General features: G+C 52.6%; 1 protein-coding gene across 7 annotated transcripts; it reads left to right on the top strand.

Moving 5' to 3' along the window:
* The first annotated feature begins 3,415 nt into the window (after window positions 1-3,415).
* On the top strand, window positions 3,416-19,416 carry SLC16A1 (solute carrier family 16 member 1). Of its 7 annotated transcripts, none has more exons than XM_085561046.1 (6): window positions 4,299-4,355; window positions 5,153-5,319; window positions 12,747-13,004; window positions 16,061-16,204; window positions 16,649-17,512; window positions 17,913-19,416. In XM_085561046.1, exons 3-6 carry the CDS (start codon window positions 12,788-12,790, stop codon window positions 18,167-18,169), a joined length of 1,482 nt encoding a protein of 493 aa, XP_085417172.1. In that variant the 5' UTR covers window positions 4,299-4,355; window positions 5,153-5,319; window positions 12,747-12,787; the 3' UTR covers window positions 18,170-19,416. The 7 variants fall into 7 exon arrangements, with proteins under 7 accessions (XP_085417175.1, XP_085417172.1, XP_085417171.1 ...); XM_085561045.1 differs by having other exon boundaries at window positions 5,153-5,280; XM_085561047.1 differs by having other exon boundaries at window positions 5,153-5,191.
* The last annotated feature ends 1,485 nt before the right edge of the window (window positions 19,417-20,901 follow it).

Raw genomic sequence — 20,901 nt, forward strand, 5'->3', positions numbered from 1 at the left:
AAAAGGACATTGAACAGCCTCCCTTTCCTCTGGTTCAGGAACAGAGGGGCAGGAGGAACAGAGATACTATTTCTTGTGCCAGGTAAGTTCCTTGAAAAAGGTGATGTGCTTGTGTGGGCTGCAGCATGAGGGGCCCATTGAACAGAACAAGGAGCTCTTACCCCAAAGCATGAGGAAGAGGCACAGTGCAAGGGACAAGGGAGGACTACAGCAATGGTGACATTTCAGCTTTTGCCATGTGCTCTCCATGTGGTCAAGATTCACGAATTTCTAGGCAAGCTTTCCAAGGAAAGGATGCTTCTCCTGGCAGCAAAGAGCAGGAGGGGCAGCTGCCAGGATGCAGCTGGAGCCAGCACAGCCTTCTCTTTCTTAGGCAGGATGAAGCAAAGCCAGGTGAAAGCAAATGCAGCAGGCAAAGCTCTCTACAAGGCACAGTTACCCTCTTCAAGTCTGGAACAGCAGGACCAGCTGACTTGCTGCCACTTGCCTCTGACTCCCACCACCCCACACCATCCTCCTCACTCCCCTTCTCCTGGAGCTCACAAGGAGGTGGCAGTCCATTTTGGTCAGGGCTTCTGAGAAAGCCTACAAGAGATCATTCTCTTTCTGCGGGTCTCACATCATCTTATGAGCCAAATCACTGTCTGTCTCACCACTCACCAGTCACATGGTGCCCCAATGCTAATTTTGATAAGGAATTACCTCCACTGCCACTAGGTAACAAGTATGGAGTTCTTCATGCTGGCAAATGCAGGTCTCTCTGACATGGCCACAAGTGTCAGGATCTAAGGGGGATCTCTGGGGAGACACAACCTTGTTAAGTGCTGCATCGCTGGGGGACATGTGTGTGGACCTGACACAGGTGGCAACAGAGCAGCAATGGGAGTCCCAACAGGTAGAAAGTGTTGATCTACATGAGCATAAAAATGAACACAACCACAGAGCTCTTCCATGCTGATAATTTTGAACATCTTAGCAGGTCCTTTCTTTCTAAGGCAGATTATTTTCTAAACAATGACAGAAGCTGTTACACCAATACACCCCTGAACAATGTCATACCTCTATCATCCATGGAGGAGAACTTGCACATTCTGTAAGGACAGTGATCTGATGCCTTCTCTTCCACCTCTGTTGTCATGGGGTAAACTCAGAGCCTGGAAACTCAGTTGAAGTGAAACGTCAATCCAAAAGCTCAGAAAACCCTTTTCCAAAGCCTAGTCAGGAAACTAGGATGGATATCTCAATAGAACAGACTTTCCGAAGAGATTTCCAAGAATTCCTGGATTTGGACTCTTGTTACTTCTCTTATCAAGCAGGACATGTGTATTCATGACAGATGACAACTAGACTTCTACATCTGCTACAGACATTAATTCGAAGAGAAATCAGAACTAATGATTATGTTCTGAGATTACTAGAGGTCATTAGTGTTTACAGTGGAACACAGAAAACCTGAATTTTTACTGCTCTGCTGAGGCCACTCTCACATTCTGGAAATGAAATGGTTTGGCTGTCCCGGATGTTGAACTTGATTAGTGTCCACCACAAATGCAATCAGAAACAGGACTGTGAGGCTGCTTAGTGTTGCTTTTCAAGGACAGCTTTGTTGCCCAATATCCTGAAACAATATCCTGTTTTTCTCACAAGAAAAAAAATTCCTAATAGGATTATTATTAAATCCGTCTTTTAAAGGAGACAAAAATGCAGCAACACAGCAGGAAGGACTCCTTCCCATTTTCAATAAGATGGAGAAGCAGCAGGAGCAGCAGGAACAGGAACAACAGAGATGTCCTGCAGCTTCTCACCTGCCCTTCTAGTCCATCACTGCTCTGGCAGTTTCCTGCTCACTTGAGCTCTGCCATCCCCGTTTTGCACATTGCTCTAAAACCCACACACGGGGCCATTGCACATCAGTGCTAGATGAAGGACATGCTCTCTGGCTTCATTCATCCCAGCAGCACTGCGTCTTCTCAAAGGAAACTGGAAGACCATGTCCCACCTGGGATTCACCACAGCACTTCTTGCTGCTTGTCCCCAGCGGAGCAGAGCACTTGAGCCTAGGTTGGATCTTAACAGAAGAGCCAAGTGGCACTTTGAGTTTGATCCAAAATTGCCCCTTTGAATTGTTATTTATCTTGTTGTTAAAGCAAAACAGAGCACAGGCCTCTCCCTGCTCAGTCACACAGGAACAGATGGATCAGGAGATTCTCCCACCCACTCACTCTGGGTTATGGTGTCTCACCTCAGAAGTGGGTGAAAGAGTTGGTTGTAGTCCCTGGCCTTTTATTGAGTGCACCTGGTCCATTCGGTGCCTCGACACGCTCAGAGTATGCCCATGACCATGCTTGCTGTGATGGAGGAGCAGTGATTGCTTTGATATGGAAGAGCTGGTACCTCCCCACAGCTGCTCTGTCTCCATCTGTGGAGCATCACTGTTTATTCCCTTCTTTCCCTTCCTTGACTCACAGTTGAACTACACCACTCTTCTTTTGCCTGTGAAACAAATTAGAGCATTACACGTGCAACCCAGAAGTCAAGTAGCATCATTAGGCTTTGGGAGACAGCAGCCAGAGAAAAACCATGCACAGGTAACAGTCCCTTTGTGCAAGACTTGGACATGCAGGGAGTGAAGAACATCGGATGCACAGCTGCCACAGGCTGGTTTGCATCCAGAGATGAGGAGCTCTGCTTGGGATGGAAACATGCTGCCAGCAAGGGCCTCTCCCATGCACCTCCACCACGCACCGTTTGGCACATAGAGCCTGGGACCATTTTATCCTGCAGAGCCAAGCTGTGTGTGAAATGGTGAGGGCATCCAGCTTCTCCACATCTCTGGTACAGAGGCCCAACTGAAATAACTGTGATCCACCACAAATGATCCCCCCCAGCAGTGTGTCCTTACCTTCATGGGAGCACAGCTGCCAGCAAGGGCTGGCAATGCTAAGAAATGTGGTGAACACAAAAGCACAATCATCAGGCAATGTATTTTAATTTTAATGTATTTCAAGGTGCTGATGTGTTTAAATACAGGCACTGTGCAGCATTCTGCACCAGAAAGGGTCCAGGACCACCGGGGGCAGGGCCAGGTGTGCTAGGAATGGGGCCAGGACTCCTGGGAGTGGGGTCAGGGCCCCCCAGGAGCCGGGCCAGGATCCCCAAGAGCAGGGCCAGGAACCCCACGAGTGGGGTCAGGACCCCCGGGAGGGATGAGGGCCCGGCAGTGAGGGGCGAGAGGACCAGCTCCTGCCCAGAGAGTGGAACTCCTGCGCCGAGCCACTCAGTGGGACAAGTTCGGGGAAGTCCCGCGCTGCCGCTGCGCCGGGCAGTGTCATCCGGGCCGGCCTCCCGGCGCACTCGGCCCCCAAAACCCATCCCAGCGCCAGCGGGGGCCCGCGGGGCCGGGGCGGGCCGCGCCGGGGCGGTCCGGTCCGTACCGAGCGGTCCGGTTTATGCTGGGCGGTTCGTGCCGGGCGGTCCCTGCCGGGCCGGGCCGTGCCGGGGCGGTAGGTACGTGCCGGGCCGGGCCGTGCCGGGCCGGGGCAGTGGGTACGTGCCGGGCCGGGCCGTGCCGGGGCGGTCCGTGCCGGGGCGGTCCGTTCCGGGCCGTGCCGTGCCGGGCCATGCCGGGCCGGGCCGGGCCATGCCGGGCCGTGCCGGGGCAGTGGGTACGTGCCGGGCCGGGCCGTGCCGGGCCGTGCCGTACCGGGCCGGGCCGTGCCGGGCCGGGCCGTGCCGGGGCAGTGGGTACGTGCCGGGCCGGGCCGGGCCGGGCCGGGCCGGGCCGGGCCGGGCCGGGCCAGTGGGTACGTGCCGGGCCGGGCCGTGCCGGGGCAGTGGGTACGTGCCGGGCCGTGCCGGGCCGGGCCGTGCCGGGCCGGGCCGTGCCGGGCCAGTGGGTACGTGCCGGGCCGGGCCGTGCCGGGGCGGTCCGTGCCGGGGCGGTCCGTTCCGGGCCGGGCCATGCCGTGCCGGGCCGTGCCGGGGCAGTGGGTACGTGCCGGGGCGGTCCGTGCCGTGCCGTTCCGGGCCGGGGCGGGCCGTGCCGGGCCGGGCCGTGCCGGGGCAGTGGGTACGTGCCGGGGCGGTCCGTGCCGTGCCGTACCGGGCCGGGCCGTGCCGGGCCGTGCCGGGCCGGGCCGTGCCGGGGCAGTGGGTACGTGCCGGGGCGCACGGCCCGGGCCGCCGCCGCGGGCGCGCAGGGTCGGGGGGGCCCGTGAGGCGCACGTGGCGCGCGCGGGGCGGGCCGCGGGCGGACACGCCCCGCTCCCGCCCCCGCGCCCCTCCGCCCTTATAGTGGCGGGGGCGGGGGTGGCCGCACTCGGCGGCGGCGGCGGCGGCACCGGCTCCATCCGCAGGTAGGGCGCGGGCAGCCCACGTGAAGCGGCGGGACGGGCGAGCGCGGGGAGGCCCCGGCTCTGGGAGCCCCACGCACGCCGGCGGCTCCGCGCTCCCCGGGGCCGCAGCTCCCGGCCCGGCTGTGAGGTCCTGGAGCCGGTGATGGTCCTGGACCGTTCTTGGGGTGGGCCCGTGGCCGGTCGCTCAGCCCACTGGCTAGTTGGTTCCACAGCGGCGTTTCTGGCTGTGTTGGAGCCGCCGCTCCGGTCTCCCCCGAGCTGAGGGGGGAGCCATGTTTTGTTCCCGCTCTGGTATGGCCGCGTGGTGTGGATCCCTCAGTGCCCTGCCCCGACCGCCCTCGTCCTTCTCGCACCGGCAGTCGCGCCCTGGGGTGGGGGTTTCCCCGGCCTTCTTCTCCCGGCGAACGGTGAGGATGGATGGTGGTGGCCCCGGGCAGCCCAGTGGTCCCGAAGTGGAGGTTCCCTGTCCTGGGGAGCTCCTCGTTTCCCCTGCCCGGCCCCTCAGGCCGCTCCCCCGGCGTGTTTGTGGGGCCGCGCGGGGGAATCTCCGCACCGTCTGAGGGCGCTCGATAAGCTCTGGGGCGCAGGGAGGAGATGATCACTGTTTGTGTTTGGCTCTTGATAAAGGCTGGGGAGGCCTGGAAGCTGCGTGGGAGCCGTGTCCTGGGAGTGGGTCTGCGGTATTGGGGTGCAGGGGGGTACTTCCCCCGTCCCCATGGGGAGCACTCGTGCCGCCCTCAGCATCTGGATGAGCACCGTATCGCTCACACCGGCCTTCAGGTGACTCCTCTTGGCAGGTGCTCAGAGCTGGACCTCGTGCATTTGAGGCTGCTCAGGTGGGTGAGTCACCCAAGTCCTTCAGCACCGTGACCCTCTGCTGGCTGTACAGGACAGACTGCGGAACCGTGCTCCGGCTCCTGGAAAGGTTCCTTTACCGCTCGTTTCTGCCTTGCTCAGGAAGAAGGTGATATTAAGGTCTCGATGGCCCCATGCGTGTTTGGGGCATGCATCCGCCTCTGGTGTGTGAATCGGTCAGCCGGCGAGGAGTTGCAATGACCAGCAGCAGGAAGCTGGGGCTGCTGGAACTCAGGGGTGGCTGGTGGTAGCTTACACTCGCTGGGAAGCAAGGAGCTGTCAGAACACTCAGAACCAGCACCTACCAGCTCTGGCCCTGGGGTCTGCTCTGGTTGAAGTCTGGTGGCCTCTGGCAGGTGTTTTCTGGCCCCAGGGTGAGGTGTTGGGTGGGCTTAGCAGGGCTGGACTCCAGACATGCTGCTGCAATGTTTCTCTAAGGGTGGGTGTTGCAGGTCGGGCAGGAGTCCTGCAGCTGAAGGGTGTACAAATGCATCATCAAAGTGAACAGTGCCAGAGGGTTTGAAAGTTGACTCAGGCAAAGGGGATGAGTGTGAACAGGAGGATCATAAAGAAATTGTGAATTGTATCTGTGGCTGGAGAGATGGGATTTGTGTCCTGAAACAGTAAATGGCTGGAGTGTTCACACCCTGCTCCTTAAATGTGGAGATTTTGTACAATGGTCACTTATGTTCTCCAACTTCAAGTTTTTTTCTGAGGAAAATGTTTTTTTTAGTTGCATCACAAGGAAGCAGGTATAATGATTCTGGTTTTGTGCCTTTCTTTGAGCCTTAAGTCTTTTTGTGGTGCATAGTCATCCCATTTTCATGCTAAGTGAGGTAATTTAGTGCTGTGGGATTCTCCTGGGTCTTTGCACTGAGGTTTCCTTGGCTGTGTCAGCAGTGCTGAGAAATGGGCCAGGGCAAGGAGCAGCTGGGCTGTGCTAGGTGTGAAGAAACTCTCCCAAGTTCCTGATAGAGCCTTTGTTAGGAAGGAGCTTCCTTGGTCTTAGATGAACCTCTGGGGTGAAGGATCTTCTAATTACAAACTAGTTCTGCTAGTGTATGGCAGATCTCTCTGTGGGGGTGCCTATGGCTGTCCTACCTCCTTGGGAAGGTGTGAAACATTGTTCCCTTTCAGGAGGTGTTACCTGGAAAAAGTGTGATTTCTCTTGGATCCTATTTGGCACAGTTGGCCTGATTTATCTGGCAGTTAAAGTGGAAAGGACCCTGGTGACTTTCATGCTGTCATTTTATATCTCCTTTATGAGGAGTTGAAAAGCTGCACATAGGCTTGGGAGGTGCATCTCATTAAGCCCTGTAGTGCAAATCTGCTGTTGCACTTTAATGGCTTTTCCCATTTCCTCCTCTGGAATTGGCCTATAACAGACTCTTAAGAAAAAGGGAGCTTCTCACTAGTGTTATCCGTATGACTCACTATGTCCTTAGAGCCGCTGCAGAGTAGTTCTGTAGCTAAGGAAAATCCATGTGGGGCTGTAGTTAATTACCGAAACCACAATCACTGGAGTGCTACTGGGCCCTTGGTGTGACCTCCTCTCCTGCTGCTATGCCAATGCTGCCTTGGTCCTGGCTTGAGGGCTGGGTTCTCAGTGTGAGTGTCCCACTTCCTTCCGTGTACTCCTGGGTCCTTGGCGTGACCTCCTCTCCCCTTGTGCTTTTGAGTCCTTAGGGGGCATGTCCCACCTCTGTCCTGGTGCTTACTCCTCTGTGGTTTGAGGGCTTGAAGGTAGCAATAATGGGGCAATGGCTGGGATCAAAATTCAGACTTCTGCTCTTAGGGAAGGAACAGCCAGTTCAGTTTGATGGTAGCCACTGTGACTTTGTGATTTTGCAGCCCCCTGCTTTGCTAAGACACCTGGAGCTGTCCCTGGCTGGCACTGCAGGTCTCTAATGCAAGAATGCCAATGCTATTCCTTACTACATTTTTCTCATTCTGAGGATTTCTGGGCGGGCACAGGGTGTCCTGGGAGCGTTCCTGAGCACTGCTGGTGTGGGGAGGATCGACTCTGTCTTGGCAGAGCACAACTTGTACTCAGGGTGTGACTGGGAAACCCTGTTCAGGGGCTTGCTGGTCCATGAGAATTCCTTTCCTTAAGGATGAGGGGACCCTAGGTGCTGTGCTGGGGACTGAAGCTGATTTGAGCCCAGACTACATGCAAGAATTGCTTGTTTCACATCGTATTCTTGTAACTGGTTTGCAAACCCCTCTGGCTGCAGGGTTTTAGGTTAGAGGGCTATAGAAGACCCATGACCACAGCCAGGTTCTGGTGTAGAAATAAGCCAGGCTTTCTCTCTTGGGCTTGTTGGTAGCTTGCTTAAGCTTGATTTCATGCTTTCTCACATCAGTACATGGTTGGTCCTTACTGAGAATTGCTGATACTAACAACCAGGCACAGCAGCCCCAGATGGGAGCTTCTGTGGTGGACACAAATAGCTGCTCTGCTCTCTGGTTGGTTGGCTTCCCTCAAAGCTGCCAACTAACTATCCCAACATCTCACTTTGCAGGGCAGCTTGCAGCCTTTCTTGCCCTGTGCTGGGGCTGTTTTGGGGACTGAGCGGCCGTGTCCATCATAGAGACCAATTGTGAGTGCCCAGGGAGAGACCGTGGCTGTGCCCGGTGGGGTGAGCAGCATGATCTGTGCCTCTGCGGGTTGAGGCCTGTGCTGCCAGTGGGGGAGCTGGAGGAGGGCAGCTGCCAGTGCTGTGCCCCAATGGCGTCTGTCTGTCTGCGTGCCACTGTTGGCTCACCGGGCCGGCAGACCGGGGCATGTCTGGGAGTGTGTTGGCCATTTCTGGGGGGAAGAGGCACTGAGTGGGCTGGGCTGCTTCTGGCCAAAACCTTGAGCTTGCCTGTGCGGGCTGCTGGCCTTGAGTGAGCCCTGCCTGTGCTGCTGACCTTGGCTCACCCTGGCAGCAAAGGCTGGGGCTGAGCAGGGCCTCAATTGACTATTGTCCTGATGCAGAGCCCTTGGAAATGCTGGGGAGTCACGTAGGCTGTATGCTGCCAGGTTAAGCCCTGGCTGTGGGTGCCCGCTGGAATTGGAGCTCTGTGCATAATGCTCTAAACCTGCTTGAAACTGGTGAAAGTGGTGTCTCAACTCCTGACAATCCCTATTTTATCTCACTTCAGGCCAGAAAAAGGCCAAATTTGAAGCTATAAGAGTGTTATTGGCTGTGGCCAGCTAGTGATTACCAGCCCCTTCATTTCCCCAGCAAGAGATCTCAGTTTAGGTTCAGGGATCAGAAGGAGAGATGCTGGGGGCCTGCCAGCTCCCCATGTTGAGCAAATGTCCCATGGATGTTTATGGCCCTGTGCTGAGCACTGGAAGAGCTTCTTGTGGTGAACTGGGCTTGGGAGGGGGGTGTATGTGGCTAATTCTTTGGGCTGGGCTGATGGGAACGAGCTCCTGGGGAACAGCATCCCTCTTTCTGCTGGGGGCTTGAGGGAAGGGCTGTCTCAGGGAGTGCAATCTCTGCTGCTAGCAAGGGGCAGCTTTGTGCCCATCCTGCCTGGCCTAGGTGTTTCACTGGTGGCATTCCCAGACCAAAGGCTGGGTCCAGCTTACAAGGGCATAAGGCACCCAAATGGCTGTTGGATAACTGGGACATCCCTGAACATCTTTTTGCTGTGGAGATCCTTCTCTGGACAATGGTATGTCCATCTTAGAAGCTGGGGGAGCACAGGAGGAACAAAAAGCAGGAAGCAAAGACAGCAGGGCTGGGATGAGCCACTTTGGATTTCATACCTGCTAAGATGCCAGATTAACCTCTGCTGGCAGCAGCACAAACTTGTGCAGCAGCACTAGGGTGATGGTGGCTTGTGGGGGAAAGATATGAGTCTCTCAGCTTGTCCTGCTCTATGGAGCAAGAGTTGAGGCTCCCTGCCTGCCCTGCTCCAGTTCCCAGGCACTTTGAGAGCCCTGCTCCAGGGGAAAGGCTTTGTGAGTTCAAAGGGCAGCAGATGCCACTAAGTGTGGGGAAGCCTTGAGCTGGAGGGATGTGTGAGTAGAGGCAGAGGTGTGTTGTGCCTGGGCAGGGCCTCTGCTTGGATGGGGGAATGTCCCTCTTCCTCTGACCCCAAAAAGGAGCAATGTGAACCACTTCAATAAAAGCTTTGCCACAGAAATACTTTGGGGCATTTGCAGTGTTGTATAAATGTGAGCCTCTGTCTTTCTGTGCTGGAGTTCTGCCAGTCTGAGCTTTCAAAAGTGCAGCAATTTACTGCATTATGTAACTAAAAGTCTTGAAATCCTACTGTTCCAGGCCCCTTTGGAGAAAGGATAACTGCTTGTGTTTGGGATCTAGGAGATGGCAGGGCTTTAGTCTCCTGAGGGATCTGTTTTGAGGTGATGCCATCCTCATTGTCTCAATTCCTGCTTTCACTATTGCTGTGCAGGGGAGGGTGGCTGTAGGCTACCCATTCCTGCAGATTAGTCAGGACTTTTATAGGGAGCAGTTGTGATACTCACAGTCATTACGTGGTTTCATCAGTCTTAATTACTGCAAATATGGTTATTTTATTTCCTAATAGGGAAAACTGTAGCTGGCTGCCTGGCAGCTGTGAATTTGATTTCTAATGATGTCTTACATGTTGCAGCTCTGCTGAAAATGTCATAACTATGTGTTCTGGTTGTTCTTGGATTTTTTTATTTCCCTTTTTGCAAAAGGGAGGGAATCTTTCAGGTTGGGCTGGCTGCCTTACATGTGCTTTATTTTTTTTCCTCACTTGTTTGAAGCTACTTCTGTGTGGGGTCAAGGAGTAAATCATCAAGAAGCCTAATGCAGTTGAAATATGATCTTTCTAAAACTGGTCTTAATACGGATTTTCAGTGAGTCAGGGAAGAGTGTTGTGGCATGCAAAACTCCTTGTGTAAACTCTCTGGCGTCAGACCTTGGGAATCTTTGGTCTCAAAACCTTGTTCAGCTCAAGATTTTTCATTGTGCCTCAGCAATGCAAGAGAGGTCATGTCTAATCTGCCAGAAGCCTTTTATTTTACAGAGAGATGCCACCTCAGCACCCACAGGAGGAGAAATGCTGCTTGTAGGGAAGAAAAAATAAATTAACCAAGCCACAGTCGTTTTAGAGCAGTTGAGCTCCTTGGGAGCAGTGAAAGAATTAAACCAGTGTATATGTCTCAGGTACAAAAGGAAAAAATCCCCAGCACCTCATCAAAACCTCCTCAGCCTTTGCCTTGGATAGCTTTTATTGCCTGTAGTTTTAATTAGTGCTCACAAGTTGATTATATTCCTTGCTGGGAACTTTTATAGCCAACACCTGGTAGTTTCAGCTTTCAAAAATATTTTGGATGAATCAGTGTGGTTGGATGATGCTTTAGGGTTCACTGAAGGCTGTGAAAGCTCAGTGTGACTCAAAGCCAGAGGTGGCAGAAGCTCCAGTGTGCAGCTTGTGTGCAGAGGGCATGTTCAGCAATTCCCAGTGTTCATGGTGGGTGGGTGGACTGCTCTGTGTTCCAAGAGACCAGACTGCATTGGGAGTCTCCATGGAGTCTGGCCGTTCCCTCAGTGGCTGGTCCCATGTGGGTGCCCACAGGTGAGTGTTGGCCCAGGGATCTGCCTGCAGCCAGACACCAGAGATATGGGCTCATCCTCTTGAGTCCCAGAGAGGAAATCGGAAGAAATGGGCTCTGGCTCCTGGGCATAGTTCAGCTGTGGACGTGCCAAGGGCAACGTCTTGTCAATGATTCCTTTGTTGGAGTGGTGGGTGGCTTGGAGCTGCTCATAGTGGTCATGTGTTGCACTGGCCAGGATGCAGGAAAATACCCTGCCAGTGGAAAAATCATTGTCTGGGCCACACTAGACTAGTCTTAGAATCCGACCTCCTGTGCTTTTCTTCCTCTCACCCTGTGTGGGTCTGGGTCAGCACTGCCGCCAGGTGTCAGGTGGCTCTGGCAAACCTGGTGCTGTATCAGATAACTGCTGCCAGTACCTCCCGTGCCAGGTAGGAAGGAGCAGGATCTCCCCATGACTCTGGATCACCAGCTGTGCTTCGACCAGGACAGCGGGATCTTAGCATTGGATGTGCACCAAGTGACACAGAGTGAGCGAAAAGGCAGGAGCCTGTAGTCCTGTAGTGTGTACTATAGGGATGTGCCAGGTAGATACTGACATGTCAGCAGCCGTGGATGAGATGGTAATCACTGTGAGCTGGGGTGGATACAGGCTATAAATAGGAGCCAGCATCACACTGCTTTGAAGTTGTCACTCTGCCTGGTATTACCTCAGGAGCTCTGGAAAAGACTCTCCTGGCTCAAAGGTGGCTTTTTCCTCGAGTGCAAACCTGAGCAGCAGAGATCTGCGGAGTGAGGGGTGAGCTCTGGTGAAGGAGCCTAACCTTTGGTTGGTGGTGCTTAATATGGGTGAGTGATGTGGGGATATTTCTGGCTTTAAGGCTGGAGAGGGCTACAGTCCATCAGAAAGTGCCTTCTGAAATCCCTGGGGGTACACAGGAGTTTTGGGGCTGGTAATGATATCTGTTGCTTTGCATGTTATAACCCTTGTTTGTGAGCAGCTGCCCTTGCTACAGTTCCTTGCTGTGGTGCTTTGTGCTGCTCTCAGCTGCCTGGACCAGCCTTCATTTGGAATAGCAGTGGCTCTGGAGTGTGATCTAGTTCTGCTGCTGTGTGGGCCCATGCGTGAACAGCCTGATCTTGATGGCCTCTGCATTGCTCTCAATGAGCCTTTCCAAGGGAATTCCACACTTCAGCAAACCTGAATGACATTTTCCTGTTTATTCGGTTTTCTAGTCACTTCTAGTTTTGAACTTTTTAGGTGAATTGTTTTTATACTTGGGTGCTTTGTGAAACCTGCCGTAGCCCTTTTGACCCAGGAGGAGGGTTTGGATGCAGTTGGGTCTGGAGGTCAAACTGCAGGGGAACCAGGCTCTGCTGGGACTGCTCTGGGTGGATCCACCTCCCCCTTCTCTGGTGGCATATGGAAGCCTTCCTTGGTCACCACTCAGGCTAAGTTTAGCCATAGCCCCTGACCTTTGGGGATTGTGGGTGTGCTGTGACACCCAACTGCCCTTTTTCAGCAGAAATAGGAGTGTCCTGTTCAGGTCATGCATGAGGACTTATGTCCCCTCAGTGTGTCTGCATTTAATAACCTTGGTGTGCAGCTCCTGCTCTAGGCGGTGTGGGGCTTGCTGGGGTTGCACTCCTGCAGATGCTGTGGGAGCTCTGCCTGTGCAGATGAGTCCTGGCTGCTGTCACAGACACTGCCTGCCCTTTCCAGCTTAGGTCAGGGTGTCACGTCTTAAATTCATCACTTATAAATGTGTGCTGACTGGGCTCTTAAAGGCCAGCTGCAATCTGAGCATGTGCTTTGGAGTGGCCCACTGTGCTGTTGATCCTGGGGTGCTCTTACCTCACGGATAAACTTTCCTCATGGCGGTGGGGGCACTGGTGCAGTGCCAGCTTTGCAAACAGAGCTTGAGCCGTGCAGTTGTTTGCCAGAAGCAGAGATTCTGCTTTCAGCTGAGGCACTGCTTTGTCCTTTACAGATCTTTGATCCCCAGCGGAATCATCACTGACTTGATTCAAGATGCCACCGGCCATCGGAGGCCCCGTAGGATACACTCCGCCTGAAGGAGGATGGGGATGGGCAGTGGTCGTCGGAGCCTTCATTTCCATTGGTTTTTCCTATGCCTTCCCCAAATCTATCACAGTGTTCTTCAAAGAGATTGAGGTCATCTTCAATGCCTCCAGTAGCAAAGTCTCCTGGATCTCCTCCATCATGCTGGCTGTTATGTATGCAGGAGGTAAGTGGGGTGGAGGCAGTGGTACTTGTGCTCCCGCATCACAGCACAAGATACTGCTCTTTTGCTGGGGCTGGTGATTCCCACCTGGCTGTGGTGAAAACAACCAAAATTCTACTAACACTTTGAATTCTCTCCTGTCTGAGAGCAAAACCTCCCTTAATGAATTTTCTTAAAGGAGGTTGCTCAGAAAGTTCCATTTAATGCCCAGAATGTAAAAACCAGGTTAATCTGTCCTCTTCTGCAAAGCTGTAAAATCTTTCCGGGGAATTATGACTTGTGTAATTCTGCCCTTGTCCTTATTACAGTGGGTTGCAGATGCTGTGTGTACTCCCAGCATCCTCCTGAAGGCCAGGGAGCTGCTGTGCTACATGTGGCAGCCCTCCTCTTAGGGGCACTTTCAGATAAGACATTGGGTTTTTCTTCTCAATTCAGGGAATAGTGGGTATATGTAGGGATCTGTCCCCAGTTTCTCGTCAGCTCAGTTGTGCTTGGAGTGTGCTGAAGCCTTGTGCCATGTGTTACTGCTTGCTGCTGCCAAGCAGTGCTGTAGGCAGCTTGTGCTGTTTGAGGATGGTAGTGTGCACTGGAAGTAGGGAGACAAGAGCAGAATAAGGCAAACCCACCTAAACTAAACCCCTCCCTCCCCTGTCCTTCAGAAGCTGCCTTTTGAAAGCTTTTAACTTTCAAGCTGAGTACTTTATGTTTTTAATGGGTGAGGAGCATGCAGAGTGTTCCTGATCTCAGACCCTGGAGTCTTGTATGTGCCTGCAAACACAGTGTTGTGCTGGGCTGAAAGAAACACTGTGAGCTTGCTGTTGTGACCACTTCAGAGGCAAATGGGAGCTTGTCCCTGCTGCCAGTCCCCAGCTGGCGAGTTGCCTGCAGCCTTGTCGGATTTGTGCATCCAAAGGAGCTGATGTCAGCTCCCGGCTGAGCACGAGGCTTTTCCTTTGCAGGGAACAGGCTCTGCTTTGTCCTCGCTCAGCTAGTGAAGCGACCAGCACATTTCCCTGCTCCAATGTTGTAACAAGCTTGTAAACTGTGTAGCTGCCTTAATGAGACCCAATCTAGGACATTCCTCCTCTTGCAATAGCTCTGAGCTGATTCTTCTGGAGGCCCTGTCTGGAGCTGCCTGGCAGCAGGGGTAAGAACTCCCTCCTCCACTACTGGAGTAGTGGTTGTCCCCATGTCCCCCTCCCTCCCTGGTGATACTGTCTCTCCTGCTTTCATTAAACTGTTGCCATTAAATTCCAGCAGCACAGGAATCTCTACTGGCCCATTCATTCCTGCCTGAAACCAGACCCTTTACAGAGTCTGAATTGCACTGGAGCAGTCGTAGTGTGTATCCCATTTTCCCTGTCTTCTAGGACACCTGCTTGCTTGGAGGCTGAAAAGTAGTTCATCCTCTGGAGTAGCAGAATCTCACAGAGCAGGGGCAGCTTCTGTCCTGGATGGGGCTAGGTGTGAGGAAGTAGCACATTTCCCTTCAGCTAACCTGTGCAGTTACCATCGGGATGCATGGATGTCATGGTGTCAAATGTTCCTTTGTCAGTCCCATGTTATGGCTGGATTGCATTACTTACATGTTTTTGGCAACTTGAGCAATCAAGTTAGATCAGGTAATGCTTAGTCAAAAATGCTTCCAGTGAATCTAGAAAATAGGTATGGGTGTGAATTATTTTCCTTTAAAAAAAGGAGGGGGGGAATGGACAAAATTGCCCCTAGCACTGTCCAGCTGTGTGGCTTCCTGCCGATTGCCCTTTGGAGCCTGCTATTTCCAGGTGGACTTCCTGGAAGAAAAGCTTTGGCTGCCTTTAGACTCTTCAGGGGCATCACATTTGCTGAGTTTAAGGTCCAGGTTTTGCAAAGTGCTGAGTACTCTGTGGGACTTGAGATGTGGCAGCTTCCAGGTGCTGCTGCCTCTCACAGGACCAGAGCCATGGCCCATCCCTGGTGGCATTGTGTTGGAGCTCTGGTAGCAGAGAGCAGAATGCTGTGGGGCTGGGAGCAGCCTCTGCAGCACCAAGGCTTCTGTAACCTGCTCCAGGCTTTGTTTAAACTGGGCAAAAAGGTCAAGTACCATCTGAGGACCCATGAATAACATGTTGACAGCCTCTCTGTCTGTTAATGGCAAAGCAAGGTCTGTTAATATTCAATGGATGTTCATTCAGTGTATTTAAATACATTTTAGTGTCTGTAGAGCATGCTTGGCAGTCTCTAATCACTGTTTGCTTTGGATTAAAGCTCCTGATACTGAAGCACTTAAAAGGGCAATTGGGCCCTGTCTTCATTAGAGGTAGCAGTGAAAACAGGAGCACCCCTTCTCCTGGGGCAGTGCTGCTTCTCCCCAAGCCCTGGGGAGTTTCATCTGCACCAAGAGAAGGTGTTTCCTCACAGCTTCATCAGCCTGATCAGAAACCTCTGGCAGGAGATGTGCAGTTGCTTTGTGGCTGAGACCCCAGCCCAAGGCAGGTGGGTGGCCACAAGTAGGGCAGAGCCCACAGCACAACATGAGGCAGGTAGCTTCAGCCTGCCCCAGAACCCTGTCTCTGGGGGCAGCTGGTGGCTGGGCAGCTCCTATTTCAGCCCACAGAAGGCAACCTGCTCAGAGAAGTCAAAGCTTTCTGTGCTTCAACAATCTCTTATGGTTGGTTTAGATTAGATATTTAGGAAGAAATTCTTCTGTGAGGGTGAATAGGCCCTGGCACAGAGAAGCTTAGAAAAGCTGTGTCTGCCCCATCCCTGGAAATGTTCAAGACTGCTTTGGATGGGGCTTGCAGCAACCTGATCAAGTAGAACGTGTCCCTGCCCATGGCAAGGAGCTGGAACAAGATGATCTTCCAACCCAAGATCCCTTACAACCCAAATCATTTTGTGATTCTCTTATCTCTGTGTGCCTCTGAACCTCCTGTCCTTTCCCCTTACTCCAGTTCCCTCACTGGGAGAAGCAGCACTGTGTGAAAGCTGGAATCCTCTGGCAGTAAAGTTGCAGTGTGTGTGTTTGGTCTCTCATGCAAAGATACCTCCTCTCTGGTTGCATCTCTCTGTTTGCTCAGGTCCCATCAGCAGCATCCTGGTGAACAAGTATGGCAGCCGGCCCATCATGATCGCAGGCGGCTGCCTCTCCGGCTGTGGGCTGATTGCAGCCTCCTTCTGCAACACTGTGGAGGAGCTCTACTTCTGTGTTGGGGTCATAGGGGGTAAGTGATAGCTCTGCCCTGGTGGGGCACTGAAAGGAGCAACTTCAGCCTGGTGATTAGTAGTTGATGTCTGAATTTGCATAAATTCTGGTTCTTGTTGTTGCCTAGGTGTCTCTTTAGCTGGCAGCAGGGGCTGACTCCTGCTCATGCCAGTGGGAAAGTGGGTGGGTCAGCTGTTGAAATGGACTGTCTGGGGCACTAGTGGAATCACCATGCCTGGAAGTGTTCCAAAAAGCGTGTGGATGTCACACTTGGGGACATGGCAGTGCTGGGGCGATGGTTGGACTCCATGGTCTTAGCTTTTCCAACCTAAATGATTCCATTATTCTAAGTTGGAAATTGAGCTGTGAACTCCCCAGAACTGGAACCCCACTTGTCCTGCCAGCTGTTCTGCCAGTGCTGCTGGAGGCATCCAAGCCTTGAGCCCTTATCTCTCTCCTACAGGCCTTGGACTTGCCTTCAACTTGAACCCTGCATTAACCATGATTGGCAAGTACTTCTTTAAGAAGCGTCCACTGGCCAATGGGCTGGCAATGGCAGGCAGTCCTGTCTTCCTCTCTACCCTGGCACCCGTCAACCAGCTCTTCTTTGGCATATTTGGCTGGCGTGGCAGCTTCCTCATCCTGGGTGGTCTCCTGCTGAACTGCTGTGTGGCTGGATCCCTGATGCGGCCCATAGGTCCCAAGCCGGATCAGCAGAAGAAAGAGGCCAATAAGGAAGTGCAGCAGGAGGCTGGGAAAGCAGGGAAAAAGGATGATGGTGACACCAGCACGGATCTCATTGATGGAAAGGCTAAGAAGGAGAAGAGCTCATTCTTCCAGACAATCAACAAATTCTTGGACCTGTCTCTATTCACACACAGGGGCTTCCTGCTCTATCTGTCAGGCAATGTAATCATGTTCTTTGGGTTGTTCGCTCCCTTGGTCTTCCTCAGCAATTATGCAAAGAGCAAGAAGATTGCTAGTGACTCTGCAGCCTTCCTGCTCTCCATACTGGCCATTGTGGACATGGTGGCCAGACCTTCCATGGGACTGGTGGCAAACACAAAGTGGGTCAGACCCCGCATCCAGTATTTCTTTGCCATCTCTATTATTTACAATGGGGTTTGCCACCTCTTGGTCCCCATGTCCACCAGCTATGCTGGCTTTTGCATTTATGCTGGCTTCTTTGGCTTTGCTTTTGGCTGGCTGAGCTCGATCCTGTTTGAGACCCTGATGGACCTGGTGGGAGCTCAGCGGTTCTCCAGTGCTGTTGGCCTGGTGACCATCGTGGAGTGCTGCCCTGTTCTTCTGGGACCCCCTATGCTAGGTAGGGTGTGCTGTGCCTGGAGAGCTCACTTGAGGATATGGTTTTAATGGGGGGGTGCTGGGTTGGTGATCGAACTTCATGATCTTAATGGTCTTTCCCAAGTCTTAATGATTCTATGATTCTTTGACTCTGGCTGTCCTGTCTGGACTTGCTGTGAGTGGTGGTGGGTTCCCTTGAGCCATAGGGCAGTGGTCAGGAGACCACCCCAGCATGTGAGGAATGGCCAAGGAAGTGGGATCTAAACCCCTGGCACAGGGTGGGGGAGTAGGGAATAAAGGAATGTGGGACAGGTCCGTGTCTGAATGTTGGGGTGATGGGCTTGGGTTGCTCTTGGGAACATCTCCGTGACTTTAAGCTGCTCTGGGAGCTTCTTGCTAAACTGTACCCTCTCGTCTTTTAGGGAAACTCCATGACATTTATGGTGACTACAAGTACACCTACTGGGCCTGTGGGGTTGTCCTGATCATCTCTGGGATCTACCTCTTCATTGGGATGGGCATCAACTATCGCCTGGTGGCCAAGGAGGAGAAGGCAAGGAAGGATGAAGAGACCAACATTGATGAGGCTGAGAAGCAGAAAGGGGCAAAAAATGATGTGGCCCCCTCATCTCAGAAGAATGTGGAGGATGGTGTCAAAGAGGAGGAGAGCCGCATGTGAGGGACCGGTCTTAATCCCGGAGTGTGGGGGAAGCGCTGCTGCCCTGGTGTGATGGCCAGGGCAGAGCTCTGCTGGCGCTGGGGGCTGTAAGAAGTGTTTAAACCGGGTGTTCATTTTTAAACAGGCTCTGAATTGTCTTTCCATCTGTGTTAAACGAAGGTCACAGGACTACACATGCAGTATCCTCATGTCTCCAGGGGCAGGGGGGCTTTTATAGTCTGGCTTTTTAACAGTAACATGAATGTACTAATATGTGCCTTACAGTCTCTGTATCTAGCTGAATCTGAATGAGCCTTAACTCTAAACTGTGCTTTAGCTCTGTATTCTGCTTGGGGGGTGGGGGGTGTGTGTGCTTTGGGGAGTTTTGTTGTTAAAAAGCCATAAAAAGCAGGATACTGGATTTGTTGAAGCACAATGGGCTTCAGGGCCGGCCCTGGATGAATACTGCTTCACACGCTTCTTACTGCTGGTCCTCTGCAGGGGAGATGCAGGCATGGGGCAAGGTGCTCCTTAACCCTCATGCCCAGTGCCTCCTGGCTCTTTAGTTGGTCTTTAGGTATGTTTTAAAAACACTTTAGCTACTCTAGTTCTTTAAAATCCCTGTTTTTGTAGCTGTTCCCTCATGGGATATTAAAGTCAAAGAAAGATGCCTGCGGTTCTTGTTGGGCAACATCACCCACTCCAGGGCTGTGGCAGCCCTGCTTGCCCAAGCCTTCCTGGGGGAGTGTTGGGGTCCCCCCTGCCTCCCCACTCTGCCTCAATAGTGCCTCTTATCAGCCCAGTGCTGGGTGATGTGAAATGGGCTCAGGTTGTGGTGCTGGCATTCATGCTGCTTTAGCTGTGCTGCCCCATCCTGCCTGTGTGGTGGGCTTCCACCAGAGCATCCCATCCAGCCAGGTGTTTTGGGTGCCTGACCTTGGGCAGAGTGCTGAGGTGGGTGGGGATGGTACATCCCTGAGACTTTTTCTGCTTTTGCTCTTTTACCTTTTAGAGAAACCTCTTTTACTTGCTTCTGTTCAACTGAGATCTTAAGGCAGTGGATGCTGAACCTCTCACATCTAGGACACATTAAGGGGGAGGAAAGAATTTGTATGTATTTATTTTTTATTTTTTAGTGTTGGAAAATATCTCAACGTACATGGAGCAAGTTAACGGCTCTCAAGTTCTAGTAAATGTTGATCAGAATTCATGTTAAGAGGCTTGAGTTTTTTCAAATAAACTTGTTTTTTTACAATTTACCCATCAAATATTGAACCTTTTTCTTAGAAGTGAGATTTCTATGTGCCAGATCACATAGATTTAGGGTCAATTTTGAGGATAGAGTGAGAGGGGCTGTGGCGGGGCCTGGCTCTCCACTTGCTGCACCAGCACCCTGTGGAAGCTGGACACATACTGAGAGGGTGAGCTGCCCCTTTTCAGCTGGAAGAGGAGGCTTTGGTTGGCAGTTAGGATGGCAACAGTGTAGTGTCCTCATGTGCTCTGACTTTAGAAACCTGTAAGAAGCCTTGAGAGCTTCCTTGATTGTGTGTGGGAAGGACACGCACTTAAAAGTGTGAGTGATATGCAGATGCTCTTGCTGTCTGCTTCCTTCTGAGCTGAGTGGGGCCACATCTATATGGGGCTGAAACTAAATGAGGGTTTAAATGAAGGTGGTCTTGAGGGAATTGTTCTGGGGTCTCTGAACCTGTGGCAGGTTCAAGACCTGCATTGCAGCTGCTTTTCTTGCTCTCCCTTGTCTGCAAGGCCCCTTTTCCCTTTTTTGGGTCTAAATACCTCTGTAAAGCAGCCTGGATTGTTGGGGTTTTTGTTTTTTTAAGACTAGATTCTAAAGCCAGGGGAATATTTTGCAAAAGTGGATGTTGTGCAGTTACTGAGCTGAGATACTGTAAAGCCAGTAATTGTACTTTTATAGCTGGGGTGTCTGCTGAACCACAGGGATGGACTCACATCACAATGACCAACCCCTGGGAAACTTTCCCTGTTATCCAAGTTTTGGAGCTACAGACAAGGTCCCCTCTGTGTGTGGGATGGTCTCTGGTGGGACTCAGGGCTGCAGGAGGGCCTGGGCTCTTCTGCTGTGCCAAGCATTGGTGATGCCTGTTGAGCATCTGTCCTGTGTAATGCAATATGTGTTCAGCCCTTCTCTGCTGCTCCCTACCTCTTGTGGTCGTTGGGGGTCCTGTCTGGACTGTGTCCACAGCTGACATGGGTGTTCCTGTAGCCACAGCCACTGGGAGAGGCTCACACAGCTAAGGCAGGAAGCCAACTTGCTTCTAAGGAAAAAAGTGTTTGAATAATTTCCTGCTACTTAGATATGGCTGACTGGGAACTCTTCAGTAGTAAATCCTGGTGGTTCTCTACTGGTGACCTCTATGCCCCATCTGGAGCTGGGTGTCAGCCCTGTCCTTGTTCCAGGAACTCCTGTGGGATTAGTTCCTCTGATACAATGCTGTGGAAATGCAGGTGAGAGAGGAAGGTGTCTGTTGGACTGGGAGGAGAACTTACTCCTGCCCTTCGTTAGGCTGAAAGCTAGTAAGTGCCCTGGGGTGGAGCACACTCCTTGCTATGGCAGGTGTGGCACCCTTTCAGGGCACAGGCTCTGTCCTGGGCCAGCCTCTCCCACCAGGCAGGGGCTGTCCCAGCCTGAGCTATATTTAGTCACGTTATTTCTGCAAGCAAAGTTATCTGCACTGCTGGGAAGTACATGACCTGGGCTCCCAGAGCCTCTCAGT

Source organism: Lonchura striata, chromosome 26 (assembly GCF_050655825.1).
Source record: "Lonchura striata isolate lonStrDom1 chromosome 26, ASM5065582v1, whole genome shotgun sequence".
NCBI lineage: Eukaryota > Metazoa > Chordata > Aves > Passeriformes > Estrildidae > Lonchura > Lonchura striata.